Below are 23478 nucleotides of genomic sequence, written 5' to 3'. Positions count from 1 at the left end.
CCTTGCAATAAGGGAAATAGGGTGCAGTGTGAATAATGGGAGTATCAAATTGGATTGATGGGCCTTGAAATCTATTCATCTGAGGAGATCTGTACAGCCACATTAAGCTTGACCACATTCTGCGGGAGGCGATGGGACCGGAACGTACGGGAGTGCCTTGCTCCCGTGTAGATGGCAGGAAAAGTGCGCGGGTGCTGCATGCTGGGGCTCTGCGCTTGCGCCCTGTGAGGTTTCCTGCGCCTGCGCGCCGTGCTCCCGCCTTTTCCGGTATAACTTCTGCTTTTGGGCCCCGCGAAGGGTGCTCTGAGAGGATTCGTGAGGATGCTGAGGCCTGAGATCACACCAACCTCGCCTTCTTGCCCTGCGGCTTCCCCCTCCTCGGTAGAGGCTCGGTCCCAGGGTCCCCGCTACAGTTTTGGACTCCAGGAGACTCCTCAGAGCCGCCCTTCAGCTCAGGCCATCTCCGCGTCCTCCCCTCCAGGAACGTCTGGAGCAGCAGGCGACCGGAGCAGCAGCAGCAGTCTCCCTCGGCAGCTGCCCAGCGCCCGGCCAGCTCAAGGCAAGGAGGGGTTGTGTGAATTCCCGGAGGCTCAGGCAGCCATGGTTGGTGGTTACCACAGAGAAGTATCAGTTGGATGATGAGAAGGGGATGCTCTGGGGATTTAGTGGGTCTGAGTGATTAAAGAGCTGGACTCTTAAGAGGCTGTGATGGCGGACAGTTCAGTTCTGAAACAGGCTGTATTAACATCCCGTATGTCCCACCTCCCCGACCCTCATGACTGATGCCTGAATTTGTGTGTGAATTGTGATAGGGCTAGTGAACCTCTTGGTTCCTGCACTTGACTCTCCCAAGTCTTTCTAGGATGCTGTAAAAACAGACCAGATTTAACATTTTGTCTAATAGGGGTGAATAATATGTTTAGTATGAAAAATGTCTTTCAAGGAGAGTTCAACTCGTTTTTTTGTATTCAGTCAGTCTCCATGACAAAACTGTCACCGTTTTTCCACACAGCACTGCAACACAATGGTAAGGTAACAAATGCCAAATCCAAGTGGTCACCTTTCAGTTCAACTCTCGAGACCTTTCCCCTGTGTTTAATATTCTTGACCAGTCTTCTCTTGAACTGTCTTAATTTGGTTTCCATTCTCCCCTGTTTTTCTCCTGCCTTCCAGAGAACTATGGTTACCTTTGTTAGTTCCCACATTAATGGTTTGTGCTTAGAGATTTTTTCCTAGGCCAGCGCTATCTGGATGTGATTATCACCATAGCTCAGATCTCATCAATGCTCCAGATTCCTGTTTCAGACTGTCTTTTTAAGTTTCTAGTGAGGAACCAGTGGACACCCTCAGACTCACTATGTGATTAACTGAATTCCTCTCTCTGCAGCTCCTCAACCTGTTTCTCTTATCTCAATCGTTGGATTTTCTAAATCTTAAACTTAGAAGACTTCAGTAATTCCAGTATTCCCTCACTCATAACATCCAAATAGTTGACAAGTTCTGTCTAACTTTCTTTTAAATAATTCTTTTCTATTATGCTTGCCATTACAGGCCCTCATAATTTTATGCCTGGATTATTGCCTCAGACTCCTAAGTATTTTCTTCCAAGCTTACTTACAGTGTCACTAGAGTTATGTGGAAAATGAAAATCTTAAGTCTCTTGGCATTTCAGTCAGTGACTGTGTATTTTTTTTTTTTTAAGGGGAAAGACCAATTGGAATTCTAGAAATATTCTTCAATAAACATAATAGTAATACTCCAAGGGTCATATTGTAACTCGTTCAGTCAGTGACTGTGTATTTGTTACAGTTAAAAAATCATACTCTTTAGCAGGATATCCAAGGCCATTTGGGACCTGTTTTCAATCTTTGCAGTCTTATCTCCCATCACTTCTTAATAATTACCCTACTTTCTAACCTAATTGACCTACTTGCAGTTCTTCCAAGGCAGCATACGTGTTTACATTGTCAGTAAAATCCCCTTCTTCATGAAGTGCTTTTTCACCCATTTATTTTCAACAGTAGTAACTTCCACTAATTAATGAGCACTACTCTGTTCTAGCTTCTTATTTGGCATATTGTATCTCTGATCTTCACAGTAATTCTGCAAGGAAGATTTTTTTTTTTTTGTCCCAATTTTACAGAGGGAGTGAAGACCCAAGTAGATAAAATAGTTATTTTAGGAGCTGAGGATAAAAATATTATTTGCTCTCAAAGAACTTATGGTTCAGTAGGGAAGACAGACTTAAAAATCAGTAAATACACTTTTAAAGGCTAATTGTATTTGAGTTATTTACAGATTTTGAGGTATTTAATTTTATAGTAGGGGAATAAAAGTGGCAAAAGAAATTTTGCAGAGGAAGTTCAACTTGTGATGGTGTTGAAGGATAAGACAATGTTAGCTATAGGGAAGGAGGAGAAAAACTGGAGAACATTTTTAAGAAAGAAAAATATGTGCAAAGGCACAGAAGAAGTATGATATAGTATGTTGTGTGTGTAGACTGCAAATAGTTTTGTTTGGCTAGAGCCAGAGGGTGGTCTTATATATCGTATTTCTTCCTGATATAGATAAACTGAGTACTTGTAGGAATTCGATCTGGGAGGCAAATAGGTTTTATTCACCATGCCAAAAACAAGTCTCTGGCTTTGATGATTAGATAGATGGTAGTATTTGGTGAAGGGAATTTTGTAGGAGACTTTAAGAGGGAAAATGAGTTCTATTGTGGACATGCTGAGTGTGAAGAACCTCTGAGGTATTCATATATTCATACTGAGGCAATTGAATATATGGATCTAGAACTAAGAAGAGAAACTTGGGAGAGATACGGATTTGAGGCCAGAGGGGAGAAGGTAAAGAAAATACTGAAAGATAGAGGTCAAGGAAATTGGAGGAGAACTAGGAGAAGTAAGTTTCAAGAAGGAGCTTAGAGTCTAAAAGTAACTTGAGAACAAGAAGCAGTCCTTTGTGTCTCCAGTTTCTAGTAATCACTCCCTTCCTTAGCTCCTTTAACCCTAGGGCTGGTATGGAGCATACTTTGTCTTGGTTCTACACATTTCTTTATGATGATACCCTGTCTACCCCTTTGTAAATATTCCCTTTATCAAACTCTCCTTAAATTATCCTAGTTTGGATGTGTTATCTGATTCCTCCTGGGCCCCATACAAAGAAATTAGATTTTATCCTGTGGTGGATATGGGGAAATACTGAGAAATTGTAAGAAAGGGAGACATAGTGAAATTTCTTTTTCAGAAAGATCACTGGTGATGATGTGAAGAATTGATTAGAGAGGCATAATACTGAAGGCAAGGATAACAATTAGGAGACTTTTGAAAAAGGCCTGAAGAAGATATAGTCTTAAAATGGGCCAGTAGGAGTGACGATGGAGAGAAATTTTAGTGATATCCAAAAAAAAAAAAAAACAAAACTGCAAGAATTGGTCGCTGAGTGGGTGTTTGGATTCATGAAAGAGGAGTTAAGAATGACTCCTCTAAGTTTACGACTTGTGTGAAAAGGTGCAGGATGATGCAGTTGACCACAACTGGTAGAAAAGAAAGAATAAATTTTGAGGAAAAGATAATGAGTTCACTTTTAGACATTTAAGAGTTCTGGGAAAATATCTAAAGCTTTACATCCAAAAAGGTAGTTAGATATAGGGTCCTAGATCCACACTATCTGACAGAACTTTCTGTGGTGATAGAAATATTGTATACTTATGTTGTCTAATAGCCACTAGGCAAATGTGTGACCAAAAAAACTGAATTTTAATTTTTATTTAATTTTTAAATAGCCACATGTGGCAAGTAGCTACTATATTGAGCAATGCAGGTATAGACCTAAGAATGGTTTTTGTGTTTTTATTTTTTTTTAAATATTTACTTATTTATTTTTTGGCTGTGTCAGGTCTTAGTTGCGGCATGCGGGATCTTCCTTTGGGGCACTCGGGCTCTTCATTACAGTTCATGGGCTTCTCTCTCTAGTTGTGGCACGTGGGCTCCAGAGTGTGTGGGCTCAGTAGCTGTGGAACACAGGCTTAGTAGTTGCAGTGTGTAGCCTTAGTTGCCCCACGGCACGTGGGGTCTTAGTTCCCCTACGGGGGATGGAACCAGTGTCCCGTGCATTGCAAGGTGGATTCTTAACCACTGGACCACTGGGGAAGTCCGTGCATTTTTTATTTTTATTTTTTTTAATTAATTAATTTATTTATTTATTGGCAGTGTTGGATCTTTGTTGCTGCGCGTGGGGTTTCTTTAGTTGCAGTGAGAGGGGGCTACTCTTCATTGTGGTACGCGGCCTCCTCATTGCCATGGTTTCTCTTGTTGTGGAGCACGGGCTCTAGGCGTGTGGGCTTCAGTAGGTGCAGCACATGGGCTCAGGAGTTGTGGCGCACGGGCTCTAAAGTGCAAACTCAGTGGTTGTGGCGATCGGGCTTAGTTGCTTCCCGGCATGTGGGATCTTCCTGGAGCAGGGAACGAATCTATGTCCCCTGCATTGACAGGTGGATTCTTACCACTGAGCCATCTAGGAAGCCCCAGTCCGTCCATTTTTAAAGGGTTGAAAAAGTAAAAGAGTGAAAATATTTTGTGACATATGAAGATTATGTGAAATTCAGATTTCAATATCCAGAAATAAAGTTTTATTGAAACATAGCTGTGTTCCTTCACTTACTTATTGTCTATGGCTGTTTCCTGTGATAGTATCAGAGTTGAGTAATGGTAACAGACTCTATGGCCCACAAAGCCTAAAGTATTTACCATCTGGCCCTTAATTTAAAAGTTTGCCACCCTGTGGTTTATAGTGTTGGAGAGGAGTTAGTGCTGTATATGAAGATTTGAGAGTTGCCAGGAAATAGATATTAATAGAAACCAAAATAATAGATGAGATGCTCAGAGAAAATGTATAATTTTGACTTCTGAGAGAAAGTGAAAAAGTATGCACCCTTGGGAAGCCAACGGTTAAGAGGCAGACAGAGGAAAAAGGACCTTGCAAAAGAAACTAAAAAAAAAGTGGTTTAAGAAGAATGAAGATAAAGAGTTGTTACGGAAATAAAGGGGAAGAGGAGAAAAGAGACCGCATTTTTTTTTTTAGAACTTCTGTGTATCCACAGCACTGTAAATCAACTATATTTCAATTAAAAAACAAAAAAACCTATGTGCCAAAACACTGTGCTGTGTATGCACATTCTTTCATATTTTATGCCAACCCTATAAAATAGGTAATAAATCAATAGGTAAGTAACTAAACAAGGAACTGAATCCAATGAGCCTAAAACTCTCTTTATATCAAACTCTCTTTTTATTGCCTGGGAGGAGGGAGTTTCAATGAAGAAGTCAACAGAGAAAAAGAGGCATCATATTTACTATACAAAGTAAATGTATCTGGTATATTTGAAGATTAGAAGGTAGTTTTAGCAAGAGTAATATCAGTGAACTTGTATAAAAAAGCCATATTAGCAAGCACTTTTCATTATATTTTATTACAAGATTATTTATCAGTAATGTTAAATTTGTCATAATTTGTTATATTAAAAATCATTATCAGATGAAGTTTTATAGAGATTATAGGAATTAGTACTACATTGTATAATTCTGAATCATGTTTAATTTTTTTGAACTTAGGTTCATACTTTAGAAACAAAAGATCTTATGCAGAAAACACATTTGCATCAAATTTTACTCTTGGTACAAGCTCATCCTCTGTGCAAGACAGTAATTATCCTCAAATACTAAAAACTCCATTATCTGCTGGAAACCCTCAGAGAACAGGTTATAAAAGTTGGACACCGCAAATGGGATATTCAGGTAAAGTGAAATATTGGCTTAATTGACCTTTTGAAACTTTTTTTGTAAATTATATATTAGGATAGTTAAGTTAATATGAAGTTATTTGTAACTGAGGCTGAAGACTGAACGGTAAATACATCAATTTAGCTATATCTACAGTTTGAGGCTAGATTAATAAGGCTACATAGTTTGTGATATTGTTTGTTTAAAAATGCAAGTCTACATTATTTTTATCATTCTGACAAAGCACAAGAAAGAAGGCCCTTCCTTTTATATATGTTTGCTTAAATCTAAAAGTTGATCCTGATAATCCTATTGAGTGTTTTTTTAATACTTAAGTTTGAGAATTTATCTAAATCTAGATTTTCTTGAGGGGAAAATGGGTGAAATAGGTCTACACGTGTAAGCATTTCTTGGTTGAAAGGTATATGAATGTATACATTTCCGAAATACTGACAAATTGTTTTTCTAAGTGGTTCTGCCAATGTACACTCTTACTAGCAATATATAAGAGTTCATGTTGATCTGTATCCTATTTAGCATTTAGTACTGTCAAGACTCCTTAATATTTACCAGTCTACCAATTGTAAAATACTGCCTAACTATAGTATGAACTTACATTTTCTTTGTTATAAATGAGGTTGATTATCTATTTTAAATTGTCTATCTTTGCTAGACTGTAAACTCCATAAAGACAGAGACTGTAGCAGTCAAGATCCAGTCTGAAGTAGAGCCATACAATGCTTTAAATATGGAAGATTTAATATAAAGAATTATTAAACTGTGATAAAAGAGTAACTGTAAGGTGTAAGAAAACTCTGTGAGGCACGCTAAGGCTGAGGGGACTCCCAAGAGGTCATATTTGGAAGTGGCCCCCCTCTGGGTCCCATTTCCAAAGCTGGGATACAGATCTCTTTGGAGAAGGTGAATACTGAATGGCAATTTCAGTAGTGTCTGCACATTTGCCAGGCCAGAGCTGGTCTGCTGTCCAGGGCAGACAGGAAGCAAGCAGGGTGAGTAAACTATAGCTGGTGGCTAGAACATGGCTGTGCAATGGGAGTGGTCTCTGATGTGGGTTGGAGGCCTGGAGCACACCTGTCTCCCCGCTGGGAGGGTGGTGGCATCAAGAGGACTGTGGGAGACAGATTTGAGGAGAGAGTGAAAGAGCGAAGGAATTAGTATGGGCAGGAGGCCTGGAGTGCAGGATATCTGTATTAAGAGGGCTCTGGGAAGGTTGTTACCCTGCCACACTGCGGCCGTGTGGTCACCAGAGGACAGCACATTTTGGATGTGTAGCTGGGCACATCACCACCAGATGTCATCATACCTACACTGCTGACCCACCATACTGCAGTGGAAACTGCAGGGAGCCCTTCATCTTGCAGGGTCCCTCCAGTGCCCTCAATTGAGAAAACTTAACATTATGCATACTTTAAAGGAGAAATACTTATAGCAATTCTGTCCATTATTGCAGAGCTTATATTGAAGTGTGAATTTGGAGCTGAGTGATAATAAATTGATAACTGGCACAACTCCTTTGGCTGTTTAACTTCCATATATGTCATTTTACACACACTTGGCTCCTTTTACAACAACAAAATGACTCTATGTTTCTACTTGCAAGTGAGGGGATTCTCACTCTTCCCCAAATGAGAAGATTCATAGTCCCACCAGTTGTTGCATATTAATTATCTCAAATTCAGTTGTGGTCCCACTGAATATTCCCTTACTTAGAGACTAAATTGTAAAGTTAACCTCCAATAACTTGTGCATAAATTTTTTTAAATTGAAAAGAGAGAAAAATGGTTAGTTTATACAAATAAACATGCATATAACAAAGCATAGAGAAAATATCCAAAGCTACTGCAGTTTTTGTTTCTGTACTTGGTCGTGAGGTTATAGTTGAAATCTGTGGCTTCCTTCTTCTACTACTCATTCCATATTTCCCTTACCTGCAGCAGTAAGGGTACAATGACCCAGACCTTCATTCCTGAAGAGTCTCAGTCCTTAGTCATTCTGCCTCTTTTTGGTTGCTGTAGTTTTCCATTAACCTTTACTATGTATTGGAAATACTAAGAGGTGCCTTAGAGAATCCCCAGGTTCCATACCTAGTCCACTTTGCCTCCATTGTGTGTAACAACATGATATCCCCTTGCCAATTAGGATTGACCACCCCATCCATAGATACCCCCCCCCTTTTTTTTGCCTATTGGTTCAGTAGCATAAATAAGGAGCCTAAGATGGACAGGTGGCAGTCTCATCTTGGAATCATTGTTGTATCACCTGGTGGAACCAGTAACCTTGTGGAGACTAAGATCTCCAAACCAACAGAGCTCAGAGTTGCCAGAATGGGAAGCAAGAATTCTTTGGGTGGATTGGTAGGTATAACAGAGTAGCCACTCCTACTTCCTCCTTGATTCTTGGACCTGTGTATTTTGGTTATGAGGAATACAGCATCTGTGATTCAAAGTATAAACTGCATCCTGTTAAGACAGAACCCCATTCTTTCAGGGTGTTGTCTCCCAATTGGCATTGAGTCTTCAGTAAGTCATTCTACCTATCCACTAAGCCAGGCGTTTCTGGGTAATGGGGTATGTGGTAAAACAAGTTGATTCAAGGAGCTGGAGCCCATTGATGGCATTTTCTTTCTTTTGCTGTGAAGTGAGTTCCTTGATCAGACGCAATACTGTGTGAAATGCCATGATGGTGGATAAGGCACTCTGAGTTTATAGATGGTGATGCTGCCAGAGGCATTGTGAGCAAGGAAGGCAGATCCGTATTCTAGATGAACACATATTTGGGGACAAATATCTGCTCCTTTCTTTTTGGAAGAAATCCAGTGTAATCAAGCTACCATCGGGTGGTGTGTTGTCCCCCTGGGGAATGGTAGTATATGGGGCATTTAATGTTGATCTCTGCTGTTGGCAGATTAGGCACTCAGCAGTAGGGTTAACCAGATCAGCCTTTGTAAGAGGATGTTAATATTGCTAAGCCTGTGCATAGCTTCAGTTCTTGCCACCATGGCCAATTTGTTCATGGGTCTATGAAGGAAACACTGTGGTGTCTGGGAAAAGAGGCTAATTGATATCAGTGGAGTGTATCATTTTGTCCATTATTAAGAGTCTCCTTTACAGTGGATGGATGCCTTTAGATGAGCATTCACAAGACAAATATTTTCACAGTCTATGCCCATTTTAAGAGATCCATCCACATGCTTCTTCGCCATCTTTCCTTGTCATTATTGTCCAATCCTATTCCTTCCAAGTCCCTTACAATATCTCAATGAAGGAGGAGTTTCTTAGCAGAAAAGTAATGGAAGAAATTATAAAGGAAAAGATTGTTAACACAAAAATAGAAATCTTTGTGATATCAAAAAAAGCAAGATTGGTAGCAACTGTAAATTGTTGTCATTGATTTACAAAATTCTCATAAAAACAGATTGAAAAACATTGACTTAGTAAAAATTGTGCAAAAAGGATGTAAACATCTCAAAATACAGGAAACAAGTGGATATAGTAAGTGATGTTCAATTTTGATAGTAATTTTAAAAAATACAGATTTAAGCACTGGTCCATTAAACCAGCTAATAATAATAACAACAATAATAATACATTGCAGAAGTTAGTAACGGTAAGGATTGAGTAAGATTGGTTTTTCTCATTTACTGCTGATGGAATTAAAAGTTGGTACAATTCTGAAAGGAAATTTGGCCATGTATGTGAGATCCTTTAAAAGTGATGGATTTCCTTTGCTCCAGTTAATTGACTTCTAAGGAGCCAATTTAGGGAAATAAGAGACCCAGAAAAAAGCTTCATGTACTATGATGCTCATTTTAGTATTACTTATAACAGAGTTATAACAGTGTAAATGTCCTTTTAAAGTTTAAGGGAATTGTCTTCTGAATGTGCTGAATTTCCAAGTACAGAGAGTTGGTATTTAGTTTCCAATTAAAAATGGACAGGTCATATTCAATTGCAGAACTTAAACTGACTTCTGTAGATCTAATATAAACTCAATCACCATGTATAAAAAGGCTTTCATGGCAAAAAAGTTTCTAAGATCTAGACACAATAGGTTTTTAAATGAACTCAAGTTGACTACTGACTAAGATAACATAAATGTATAAATAATTTTGTAGGTGTCAGAAGAATAGAAAACCAAAAAGGATTCTAGATTAGGGAGGGAAAGGAGGAAAGAAAAGGCATATTGAAAGGTTGAAAAGGGAATAAAAGACAATTTTACTTTGTTAAAAATAAAATTTTAGATATGTTTAGTAGTGTGACATTTTTTTATCCATGAATAATGCCTTATATTTTTATATACTTTATAAAACCCTTCTATATTACATCTAATTCTTATAACAACTTTGTTAAAAAGGTTTGGTACTTCCAGTTTACAGATAAAGAAATGGTAAATTTCAAAAGGTTAAACTACTTACCTGAATATTTATGGTTTGTAAGGCATAGATCTCAAAATCAGTAATATATGTAGTGATTAAGAGTACGAGGTCTGCAACCAGGCTGCCTGTGTACAGATTCTACCAGTTCCATTCATGCTTCAATCTCCTTAGAAATAAATGGAGAAAATAATATCTATTGATACAATCAGTGTGACAAAGTTAATTCAAGTAAGGAACGTCGAACATTCTTGGCACCTTAATAAAATATCCAACATTACACATATATATCATAATTGGAGTTTGTAGTTGTATAATGTTTTATACTTAATAAAATACATTCTTATATATTGGGTTGGCCAAAAACTTCGTTCAGTTTTAAGTAAAAAAGACACGTTTTTCATTTTCACGAAGAACTTTATTGAACAGTGTGTTCATTAACTGAACAAACATTTTGGCCACCCCAATATTATCCCATTTGATACTTTCAGCCACCTCTTGAGTTAGGTAAGGCAATTATTATATTATATTTTGTGATTTATGATTATTTATTATGACATAATTTGCTCAAATTCATATAGCTTTCAAGGTAAGATAAATAATCTGTTTTCTGACCTCAAATTTAGTATTTCTTTATGACTTCATTCAAATAAAATGCAAAATAAGACAACATATAAGTTTATTATTTCTAAATGTGAAGTTAAGTTTTGACAAAATAGAGAATTAACACATTTATTTGATCTGGATATGGAAAGACAGTTTTTGATGAGGAAAACAGGATTTTTTTTTCTTGGGTATCAGTAGCTGTGTCCTAGATTTGGTGATTTGAGATCTTATGAGAAAGAACTAGAAAGTATTATTAACGTCTATACATTTTCTTTAAAAAATTTTTTTAACAGCTGCATCCTCATCTGCAGTTTCTTCACACTCTCCATCAGTTATTGTAGCTGTTGTAGAAGGGAGAGGACTTGCCAGAGGTGAAATAGGAATGGCAAGTATTGATTTAAAAAGCCCACAAATTATATTATCTCAGTTTGCAGACAACACAACATATGCAAAGGTGAGTATTTATATTCCTAGAAGATGGTTCATCTAGAGGGCACTTTGCAGATTTTCAAGTCAGTACTTTCCTAATTATTTCACTTTTTGATAGAATGATGGTTATGCATTATTGCACCAATGTCGGTTACTCTGAATTAAAATTGTTTTACATCTGATTTTGTTTTTAGTGTTATTTTGTTCTAAAACAACATGTTTTGCTGTTACTTGAATATTCCAAATTACTGTTAATATTAGTTTCTAAAATTAATATCTTCAAATTAATCAATCTTGGACTCATTCCAAAGATAGCATTATGTAATAATGCTATCTCCGAAAAATTGTTTCCACAGAACTGTATTTGAATTTTATTTTCCAGAGATAAGGAAAACTGGTGTCTTAGATCAGTCATAATTTAGTCTCTCAACTTCTTGCCTTCACTTCCTATCACTGATCATTAATTTGGGCCACTGGCTTGCTGTCATGGAAATTTGTGTGACTTCTCAGGTAGAGGTAGTCTACTCCTAATCTCTATATTCTAAAAAGTTATTTGACCCAATTACTATTATTAAAAAACATTATATACTATGCTATTTTTAATTGTTTTATTGTTCTTTATTTCTTTCCCTAATTCCCCTTTATGGTTCCCCAGTATGTAGACTTCCTTTCCCTACCTAATAATTAATTTTTTAATATAGCTAACAACCTAAATGATATTAGTACTGCATATCTGGGTATTTCACATTTCTATTTAATTTAAAAAGAATAGGATAAAAGTTTTTTTTAAAAAACAGGAATGTTCAGCATATTAAGAATTTCTGTGTCTAGACTAGTTCTAAGAAATGCACCTTATACTGTGAAATGCATCAGTCATAAAGCAGATGTTTCTCATCTGTGTTTCTGTACTTTTCAACTTCTAAGCTGTACCTGTGTGGCCATATTGATTGAATCGCCATAGTTACACTATTGAATGTTATATTTTTCATGGAGATGAATAAAATATCAAGTAGATGAATTTGTTTAAAAAAAGCTTTTAGGAATACATATTTGATAAGTTAAAATTATTTGTGGGCTTACGAGCTGTTAACAAACTATTGTAAGTAAAATATAACCTGTGTTTATGATAATATTTTGTATTATAGTTTTATAGGATGTATATTCAACATATCACTATTAGAAATATATTTAATTGAAATATATAATTAGGACAGTCGTGATTTTGTATATCTGAATTAATTATAAGTACTTATCTCTCAGAAAAATATGAAACTTTTTTGGTTTTAGAGAATCCTAACCTTTAAGAAATTATTATTCAAACAATTTTAGGTGATCACTAAACTCAAAATTTTATCACCTTTGGAAATAATAATGGCAAATACTGCTTGTGTTGTTGGGAATTCAACCAAGTTGTTTACTCTCATCACAGAAAATTTCAAGGTAAGTGATTTTTAATCTCACTAGTAACATTCAAGATCTTATTTGTTTAAAATCCGTTTATAATATCATCCTTAAGAACAGTAATTTGAGTAACTTTATATTTACCCTAAAGTACTCACTATGTACAAGTCCTAAGCTAAGGGACTATTAATACACATGATAAAAGTGACAAGGAATTCACTTATTGGATTTGGTACACTTGATATACTTTGAAAAAAAGGAAAAATGTTTTAGATAATAAGGAGGTTTCCTAGAGTATACAGGAAGCAGATAGAGAAAGCGTGGATTTCCTTAGGTATAGCTTCCTGTAAGGTAGTTATTGTGCGGCCAGACTAGTTGAATTGAAGTTCTTATTCTTCTAGGGGATAGCAGTTATCAGCAAGTACTTTTTGTTTTGGAGAATTTGATTTAATGTGTATTATAGAATTGTTTCAGCTTCCCCTGGCAGCATGTACTGTCTCACAATCTGTGGGACTGTGACAGGTAAGTGCTCTGGAACCTTATCCAGCCATGCTCTCCCTCTCAGTAAGGGCCTTTTCACTATGTGGTTTATCTTTTCCCTTTAGCAAATCTCCCTGCTTTGTGGGATGGAGGCTATGGTTCTGAACCAAGTAGGCAGCATTGCAATTAGAATAGCTCCTGAGGAGTGCAAATTATTTTCAGAATATATTATATTTTGTTATGTTTGTAGACTTATCTTTAACATGTTTGAAACCAAGCTGAGATTATGATCCAATGAGTTCCTTATGGTTCTTAATATATTCAGCTCCTACAGTCATATAAGATTTCTTGTGCTTTTAGAGATCCAGAGTAGCTCTGCTGTCTTTGACTCATTGCCAGAAATGGTTTCTTTTGAAAACCTATTGTCTCTATTAGGCAGGACTCTTTTTCTCTTTCTTTTATTACTTCAGACTTCTTTTCATCACCCTTTTTTATGTATACCTTTCCATATACCTTCATTATATTGTTTTGATTAAGCATTCTAAGACCTTTTTTGTGTATAACAGAAATTCAACTTAAAGTAGCTTAAATAAAAACAGAAATTTATTGGCTTATGTAACCGAGAAGCCAAATGGTTGGATAGATCCTATCCTTACTCTCATCTCCACCACCGCCTCTCTCTCTCTCTTTTTTTTTTTTTTTTTTTTTTGACTGCAGATAGGTTGCCTTTGTGAGGTTTAATAAAATGATTGCTGATGGCTCCAGGCCAATGTCAACTCAGCTTAGCCAACTGAGAGTAAAAAATAAGTTCTTCCTTCCAGTGTACATATGTGAATTTGAGAGAAGGACCCTGGCTGTTTCTGCTTTGTTCATGTTCCCATATGTTAGATTAATCGCTGTTTCTGGGGGTAGAAGCACTATGATTGATTAATTCCAGGTCATTTGCTTTTTGCTGTGGAGCACAGAGTACTGTAATTGACAGTCCTACATGGACAGAACAACATAGAATGTGGGATAGATAAATCCTCCAAAGGCAAAAACAACATGTATTTACTACACTTGAGATGTAAGGCATTATAGCATAGTGCTTAAGAAGAGAGGAGCCAGACTGCTGTGGTTTCAAATCCTCATTCCAAATGACTGGGTGCAAGTTAAGTTAATCAACCTCATTAAGCTTCAGTTTTTATTCATCAGTAAAATAGGGACAATAATATATCTACCTCCTAGAGAATTGATATTTTATATAGGCTAATCAGAAATGGTCTCATTGATGAGATTACACTTGGGCAAAATCCTGGAGGGAGTGAGAGAAGCATAGAAGTCTTTGGTAGGAAAGTGTTACAAGCAGAGGGAGAAATCAGTGTTGTTGTTATTGTTATCATTATCACACTTACCATAAAAATACCTTAATTAGATCAGAAGCAATATAAAGTGAAAGGAACATGGACTTTGTAGTCAAAGAAATCTAAATTCAAGTCTCAACTCTGGCGCATATCAATTGTATGATATTAGAAAAGTTTCTTGACTTCTCAGAATTTGACTTAGAGGAAAATTGTAGTTAATACAAGACATGTCATAGGGCTATGGGGAAGGTTAAATGAGATAACTGTTCAAACAGTCTTGGCACATAACAAATTCTCTACCTGCTTATAACTTTTTTTTTCAGTCTTAGAGCTTTTTCACAGTCCACTGTTATTATATTACCTTTCTTACCTATTACTTTTATTCAAAGTAGGCAGACCTTTTACTCTGCAAGTGCATGCTTTTTTTTTTTTTGCTCTTTTAAAAAAAGTTCCATTATCTCCTTTATTTTATAAATTAAATTCACCTCATGTAGATAGCATTTCATAGATTTGGTAGCTGGAAGTGATATTTTTGGCTTCCCCAACTAGCGTATTACAAAGATTTACCGTCTCTCAATTATGATAGTGTATATGAGGCTGAATGTAAAACCTTTGTTACTCTTGTTGCTGTAGAATAAAATTAGTAGAAGTCAGAGACTCTCATGTTTATTCTTTATTGTCATACTTAAATTTCATGTGAGTATGGCTTAATAAGAGCTACAGACTGCTGCAAGTCACTTAGCAAGACAGACCAGCATTCTTTTTTTAAATAACTAAGAAAACTTCTTATTTAACTTTAGAAAATAATAAATAATGAAAAATAAACTTCATACAATATTTAAGCCACCTACCCATATATGAGCATGTTTTTAAGAAAGCAGTTTTGGGCAAGTGCATGAAACTTACAATTTATTTTGAAATTAAAAATTCTTTTCAGAACGTTAATTTCACTACTGTCCAAAGGAAATACTTCAATGAAACAAAAGGACTAGAGTACATTGAACAGTTATGCATAGCAGAATTCAGCACTGTCCTAATGGAGGTTCAGTCCAAGTAAGTTAAGATTTAGGGCAAGTAGTAAATCTCTAGTGTGTATTCCAGTAGGGAAAGGTCTTTTATCTGTTTTGTTCTTTGCTATATCCCTGTCACCTAGAAAAGTGCCTGGCTCATAAAACTCAGTAATTATTGAAATAGTAAAATAGTTAACTAAAATTTATACATAAGGCATATCTTGCTAACTTAATTTATATAGAATTTCTCCAAATTAGTCATAATCTATTGCCCTAATGGTTGCTACTCACTTTACTTTGGAGTGTAAAGCTCAAGAGTAGCTACAGTAAACCAGAAATGTGAGGGCACAGAAGTGAAACACAGTTAAAGCTGTGTTCCTGTTACTTCATACCTTACTCCTTCAGAATGAGACAGGGAATGATATTTTTGGAATGGATATTTCTTAGAACATGCTGAGCAGATACTTTCTTTGAGCCAGGTTGGAACATTTATTCACTAAGTTAATCGTATGACTACTCTCACCGAGATCAAAACATACTTTCCTATACATTGGGACCTCCTGACTGTACTTTTAAAGCTCTCAGACTTTTTCAACATTATTTGAATATGTACTTAGAATGGTACATCAAAAATTGACACAAAATTACCATTGAATGTTGACTTCTAACGTGTGACTTATTGGAAATTTAATATCCCTTAAGTCTCAGACTTCAGAAAATTGTCTGTTTTTATCAACTTTTATGTTTTAGAGGTAATTTAACTAGTTATCAAAAGTAAGGAAGACTTGATGTGCTTTTTCCCTTTGAATTTAAGCAATGCTATGCAAATATTTATAATTTTACTAATATTAAAGTGAAATAAATGTTTTCTTTTATAGCAATGCTTTTTTTATTCCAGAGATTTATAATGATGTATCATTGGTCACCTTACAGGTATTACTGCCTTGCAGCCGTTGCAGCTTTATTAAAATATGTTGAATTTATTCAAAATTCAGTTTATGCACCAAAATCGCTGAAGATTTGTTTCCAGGGTAGCGAACAGACAGCCATGATAGATTCATCATCAGCCCAGAACCTTGAATTACTAATTAATAATCAAGACTCTAGGTAAGATGATCCATTTTTTTTTAGAAAATATATCAGTATATTTTATTATGTCATATTTTTCTATGAATAGTTACTTTACATTTCTTTAAATTGTTTGATGGAGAAATATTGACTAAACATATTTTTGGTCCTCGTACCATTGTTGCTGAACTGCTCAGATGTCTCACCAAAATCAGATTTTAAGAAGATATTTGTACTAAACAAGAAAAAACAAAACTAATAGTCTATTTCAAAACTAGGCAGAAGAATTGAACAGACATTTCTCCAAAGCAGAAATACAGAGGTTCAGTAATCACATAAGAAGATGCTCAGCATCACTAGTCGTTTAGGGAAATGCAAATCAAAACCACAATAACCACTTCACACCCATTAGGATGGTAATTATTAAGCAAATGGAAATAAATGTTGGTGAGGATATGGAGAAATTATAATCCTAGTCTATCTATGGTGGGAATGTAAAATGATGCAGTCACTTTGGGAAACCATATGGTGGTTCCTCAAAAAGTTAAACATAGTATTACCATATGATCCAGAAATTCAGCTTCTTGGTATATACCCAGAAGAATTGAGAGTGGGGACTCAAACAGTTACTTGCACACAAGTATTCATAGCATTATTCACAGTAGCCAAAATGTGGAAACAAACCAAATGTCCATCAATGAGTGACTGATAAACAAAATAAGGTGTATACAAATAAGGTATATTTACTTATAAATACAGCCTTAAGAAGGAATGAAATTCTGATACATGCCACAAGATGTATGAATCTTGAAAACATTGTGCTAAGCAAAATATGCCAGACACAAAAGGAAAAATATTTTATGATTCCATTTATATGAAGTGCCTAGGCAAATTTATAAGAGACAGAAAGTAGACAGACTACTAGCGGCTGGGGAAGTGGGGAATGGGGGAGTTATTATTTAATGGATTCAGAGTTTCTGTTTGGCATGATGAGAAAGCTCTGGAAGTGAATGGTGGTAAAGGTTTCACAATATTGCAAGTGTACCTAATGACACTGAATTGTGTGCTTAATATGGTTAAAATGGTAAAATTTGTGTTCTGTATGTTTTACCATAATACAAAAGAAGTTATTTTATGCTGAATACTACAAAGTTAAAATCACTTTGTATTTAAAAGCATTAAATACAGGAAATTCAAGGGGCTACATAATCATTTGAGAAGATGAAAATAGTTGAATCAACTTGGTCTTTGTGTATGACTAGATTGCTGGTTTTATTGGTTTATTATTAGCTTTAGTTAAAGGAATATTGATGGTAAGCATGAACACGATGGAGGATGGGAGATTGCCCATGTGTGTGCATGCAAGTGTGTGCATCCATATGTGTGCACGTGCATACACACAAACACACAGTGTTTATAAGATTTCATAGTGGTTGGGGTACCTAAACTAGAATCAAAATGTTATTAGAAGATAATGTAATCAACCTGTGGTGGTGTTTATAGTAAGGACAAACCTGTATAGTTTAATATGGGTTCCATTTGGTACAAAGAATTAGTGAGTCATCGTTTTTCTTCTTGAGGAGTTACAGTCTAGAGGAGGAGACGCATAGTATCATAGTATCTTTAATGTTTACTTAGTGTACATCAGGCCTTCCATAGCCAAGGGACCCACAGTTGGTTGAATCCGCAGATATGAAACCTGTGAATATGGAGGACCCACTATAGTAGGCCATTTTATATAAGGGACTTAACCATCTGCAGATTTTGGTATCTGCTAGAGGTCTTGAAATCAATCCCCTACAGATACCAAGGGATGACTGTATAGTGATATGAAAGTTTGTATAATAAATGATATGATCATAGCAGAGGAAGTAGTTAAGTTATAGTCAGTTTTACTTTGTCGCATTTCATAGTTAATCTTTGTTTACCATTATCACTGTCAAACAGTGCTTGAGTTTCTGCTGTATATTAAATGATAGGATATTTGACCTCCAAGAGTTCATATTATAGTTGAAAGGAGAAATTGAGATTTTTTCACAGACTCAAACCAAAGACATTTAGGTTAAAAGATGGGCATGCTACCTACTGAACTATCTGAATAGCTCTAATGCTTCTATGGATTTGTCACTTGTTCAGCATACTGTTTCACCCATTGATTTCTATAGCAAATGGCAGGTTTAGGTGTGTTCCCCACTTCCTTTGTTCCTACAGAAGACAAGTTCTCAAAATTGTGCCTGTGACTTACCTATGGTGATCCCCACCCCCAACTCCCAGCCAGGACTTGATTTGAATAGTTCCCTAAAAATCTGTTTAAGTTGATACACCAAAAATTTGGTAGTCTGATGACTTAAATTAAAAGTCAGTTTTATTTCTTTTCCTCTCTTAACCCAAATTCAGTATGTCAGTAAGTCCTGTTGACTCAGCCTTTAGAGTACATACATATTCTGGATCACTTCTTACCGTTTTCAAGACTACAACCCTAACCCATACCTCCATCATTTTAGCTTGGACTACTGTATAGTGTAATAGCCCCTAACTTGTCTCTCTGCCTTCTTCCCCTCCTATAGTTAGTCTGTTCTCAACCTAGTGGCCAGAGTGTGATCCTTTTAAACTAGAAATTAGATCTTGGAACGTCCCTGCATAAAATCTTCCAGCGTTCCCATTACATTTAGAGTATAATTCAAACATTTTACCATGGCCTACAAGGACTTCTGTGTTCTGGTCTCTCTCAACTTCTTCATTCATCTCCCTTAATTGTTTTCCTCACTTGCAGTGCTCTACCAACCTTGATCATCTTTCTGGTTCTGTAGCCAGAAGGACTATCTGGGCTTAAATTGCTGTTCTATTTCACCCTTTTAAACTGTCAACTCTTTTCTTATTGTTCACTTATTTGGAAACCTTAGGCAAAGTACTTAATTTCTTTGTGTTTTGGTTTTTTTCCCTTATAAAATGTGGTTAATAATAGCATCTATCTCATACCATGGTTGTTAGAATAAAATGAGTTAATATATATAAAGTGCTTAGAATAACGCCTGGCACATACTTTGTGTACAATATATGTTAGCTGTTCTCACCATCATTGTCATCATTATTCCCATCTCATCATCATCTTGGCATGGATGCCAAATATACATAGTCTTTCTCAACCAACCTAACTAAAGCAACCCTCCTGGTCATTCTCTGTGCAGTCTTGTTTGTTTGTTTTTAACAATTTCTGTACCTGATATTTTCTTTCTTTCTCTTTTACTTGTAATTCTCTAACTTCTTAAGTTAGAACAGAGTGATTATATTAAATATTCATTTTATCAGTGTAAAAGTTCTCTCTCCCCTTAAAAATGTATTATTGATATCTTGCTATTATTTATGGAATACCATGGACTAGAATATTTTATATTAGTCTGAGTGTTGTAACTGATCTATGGAGAAAGCCATTAACATAGAAGATACTGTCAGTCCTTGTTAATCAAAGTGTGCCTCACTGACTGACAGACAGCATACTTGAGAGTTAATTGGAAATGTAGCTTCTCAGGCCTCACCGTAGACCTACTGAATCAGAATCAGCATGTGATTTGTAGGCATATTAAAGTTTGAGAATCACTACTGTAGATTATAGGGTCATTTTAAAAGTTAAATTACAGTTTATTGGATTTTCCTTTGTATACTTAATAAAATTTTCCTACTTGTGTTTTTAAAGGAATAATCACACACTCTTTGGTGTTCTAAATTATACTAAGACTCCTGGAGGAAGTAGAAGACTTCGTTCTAATATATTAGAACCTCTAGTTGATGTTGAAACCATTAGCATGAGATTAGATTGTGTTCAAGAACTGCTTCAAGATGAGGAACTCTTTTTTGGACTTCAGTCAGGTAAATGAATATCATCTACTTTTACAAATACAAATTATTTAAAAAGATACATTGTCTTCTTAAAAAGATACCTGTCATATTGGATTAAGGTTTATCCCAATGACCTTAGCTTAACTTGAAGACATCTGCAAAGATCCAATTTCCAAGTGATATCACATCCAAATACCAGGGCTTAGGATTTTAAAATTTCTTTTTGGGGGATACAGTCCAACTTATAACATGAGGTAAGAGAATTGCCCTTGGGACCTGTTCACTGGCATGGCGGTGCAATTTTCTTCTTAAATCTGTAGGTGGGAGGGCAGTTTATATGCACTGATCCTGATCCAATTCCTGGTTTCTATCAGCTTGATCTGTCTTCCATACTCCCACTTCCCCAGCCTCCCCTCCTGTTGTTCTTATGGTCTAAATTGAAGTGGTACATAAAAATCTAGAAGGCATTTGCCGCCTTTAGGTTTTCCTCAGTCCAATTCTAAGTACCTTTTAATTAATATAACTTCTTCAGAATTCTGACATTATGCTGACTGTGACTCTGCATTTCCAATGTTGTTGAGTATATTCATATTTTTCTATATTTTCCTGTGTATTTTGTGAGGCTTTGGGAGAGGTACGAAAAGGCCACTTTATTTTTTTTTATTTTTTGGGGGGTACACCAAGTTCAATCATCTGTTTTTATACACATATCCCCGTATTCCCTCCCTTCCTTGACAAAAATATGAAACGCTTCACGAATTTGCGTGTCATCCTTTCGCAGGGGCCATGCTAATCTTCTCTGTATCGTTCCAATTTTAGTATACGTGCTGCCGAAACGAGCACGAAAAGGCCACTTTTTAACTGGTCACCCTTGTTCACAGCAACACCTTATCTCTCTTCTCCCATTTATCACCTTGTTGAAAAACAAATGTTCTGCACACACTGTTGTCTCATCACTGCATTTCAATCAGCCAGTCTTGTTTCTGTGCCCACTACTGCACTGGGACTGCCCTTGTCAGGGTAACTATAGCAGATATTGTTGGTTGTCTGTCCAGTTCCTCTTGGGTCTCTTTTACCTTTGTGTGTGCCCCTTTTCCCTGCTCTGTGTGCTTTTGCTTCTAATGGCCTGCACTTGGACTCTTTTTTAGATGCCTGCCCTTGGCTGTTAGACGGCTTTGCTCTCAAGCACAGAGTGCCAAAAGTGGATTGCAGCCCTTAAATGACTGAATGGTGTGGGAGTATGAAAGCCCAGCTCTCTCACGTCGTTTTTGCAAAAACCATGAATGTAACTTAAAGTCCAGAAGCCTTTTACAGGATCTGTTGAAGTTACCTTCCATAGGGCTTTGCCTGAAATTATGCTTTTGCTTGGCTTTTTCTCCCTTTTCTGTCCTTCTTCTCTTTGTTATTGGTTTCTTATGGAAGCAAATTCTTAATATGTTACTTGCACATGAATCCTCATCTCAGCATCTGCTTCTGGAAAACCCAGCCTAAAACATTCACCCACAGTCTCATTGTTTTTAAATTTAATGGACACATATTCGTTCTATTTGAAATCCAACTTCTATGGTGCTGCCAAAAATCTTTATTTATTGAATTACTGTCTTTCTTTGCTTCTGTGATTGTACAATTTCCTGATTTTCTTCCTACTTCTTTGGAGTTTCCTATTTTTTAAGCTCTGTCACTCATTTCTTTAAAAAGTTTGTGACTATCCAGTCAAAACCAATGGGGTATCTCCCTTCTAATATTATCTTTACAATTTCCTAATAGACTATAGGCCTGTATACTGTCTTGGAATGTCTTCAGAAAGCTCTATCATTGATAAGGTAACAGAGTAAAAACCCCAGAGTCCTTTCTTTCAAATGGAAGAGAGAATGACTTCTGAGTCTTCTTTTTAGGCTTGTTTTCCTTTGTTCATTCCCTAAATGCTGTGGCTCTTCAAAGGTATGTCCTAGATTGTCTTTTTTACCCTGTATATTCTTAGTATATGATTTACCCACCTTCCTGGTCTTATCATTCACGTATTCATAACTTCCACATTTACATCTAATACCTAGATATCTCCAGACCTTCAGCCCCATACCTCTGATTGCCTACTGAGCACTTATCAGACGTTCCTTAATTACCTCACATTTAATGTGTCCAAACTGTGCTGTCTTCCCTTCTAAATCAGTCTCTTCTGATTTCAGAGAATAGCTCTACATCCAAGCTCTTTAGCAAACCAGATACCTGGAAGTCATTCTTGACACTTCCTTCCCTGAAATTAATCATCAAATTCTGCAAAGTCTCTTTTCTATATATCTCTTCCATGTATTAGCTTCTATTCCCAGTGCTGCTGCTCCACCCTGGGGTACCATTTATCTATAACCTGATTTGTTGCAGCAGCCTTCTATTTGGCCTTCCTCCTCCAGTCTTGTTCTTTACAGTCTCTTCTCTATATTGGAGTCTGAGTGATCTTTTGGAAAATATAAATCTGAGCATATTATTCTTTGTCAGTTTCTTACTGTTGATGTAAAAAATTATCACAAATTTAGTGGCTTCAAACAACATGAATTTATTATCTTACAGTTCTGGAAGTCAGAAATCAGTTTTACTGGGCTAAAATCAATGTGTAGCAGGTCCACGTTTTCTGGAGGCTCTAGGGGCAAAACTCTTTCCTTGCATTTTCCAGTTTCTGGAGGCCATCTACATTCCTTGGCTCATGGCCCTTCCTCCTCCATCTTCAAAGCCAGCAGAATAGTTTCTTCTCCACTTTCTAACCTCTGCTTTTGTCCTTGTATCTTCTGTCTTTGACTGATCCTCCTGCCTTTCTCTCTCTCTCTTTTTTTTTTGGATCTGTTTTGGCTGCTTGACTTGTGAGATCTTAGTTCCCTGACCAGGGATTGAACCCAGGCCCCGGGCTGTGAGAGCACAGAGTCCTAACCACTGGACCGCCAGGGAATTCCCCTGCCTCCCTCTTATAAGGACGCTTGTGATTACTTTGGAACTAACAGATAATCCAGAATAATCTCTCCATTTCAAGATGTTTAACTTAATCCCATCTCCAGAGCCCCTTTTACCAGATAACATATTCAAAGTTTCCAGGGATTAGGATGCGGACATCTTTGCGGGGCTACCACGTATCCACTTGT

General features: G+C 36.4%; 1 protein-coding gene and 1 non-coding gene across 2 annotated transcripts in view; one reads left to right on the top strand and one right to left on the bottom strand.

Annotated features, from left to right (window-relative positions):
• The first annotated feature begins 274 nt into the window (after window positions 1-274).
• The window catches only part of MSH4 (mutS homolog 4), an 82308-nt gene continuing 59104 nt past the window's right edge, over window positions 275-23478 (top strand). Inside the window, exons 1-7 of the mRNA XM_057715996.1 lie at window positions 275-559; window positions 5616-5798; window positions 11076-11236; window positions 12541-12651; window positions 15373-15488; window positions 16379-16552; window positions 20208-20380. Of these exons, the coding sequence (XP_057571979.1) occupies window positions 322-559; window positions 5616-5798; window positions 11076-11236; window positions 12541-12651; window positions 15373-15488; window positions 16379-16552; window positions 20208-20380 (1156 nt within the window). The 5' untranslated portion in view covers window positions 275-321. The remainder of the gene's footprint in view (window positions 560-5615; window positions 5799-11075; window positions 11237-12540; window positions 12652-15372; window positions 15489-16378; window positions 16553-20207; window positions 20381-23478) is intronic.
• LOC130842359 (U6 spliceosomal RNA) lies at window positions 21087-21193 on the bottom strand. The gene has a single exon (XR_009050412.1). It is a non-coding gene; the product is annotated as a U6 spliceosomal RNA (small nuclear RNA).

This window comes from Hippopotamus amphibius, chromosome 1 (genome assembly GCF_030028045.1).
Source record: "Hippopotamus amphibius kiboko isolate mHipAmp2 chromosome 1, mHipAmp2.hap2, whole genome shotgun sequence".
NCBI classification, from domain to species: domain Eukaryota; kingdom Metazoa; phylum Chordata; class Mammalia; order Artiodactyla; family Hippopotamidae; genus Hippopotamus; species Hippopotamus amphibius.
This window is presented reverse-complemented; position numbering and strand designations above follow the sequence as displayed.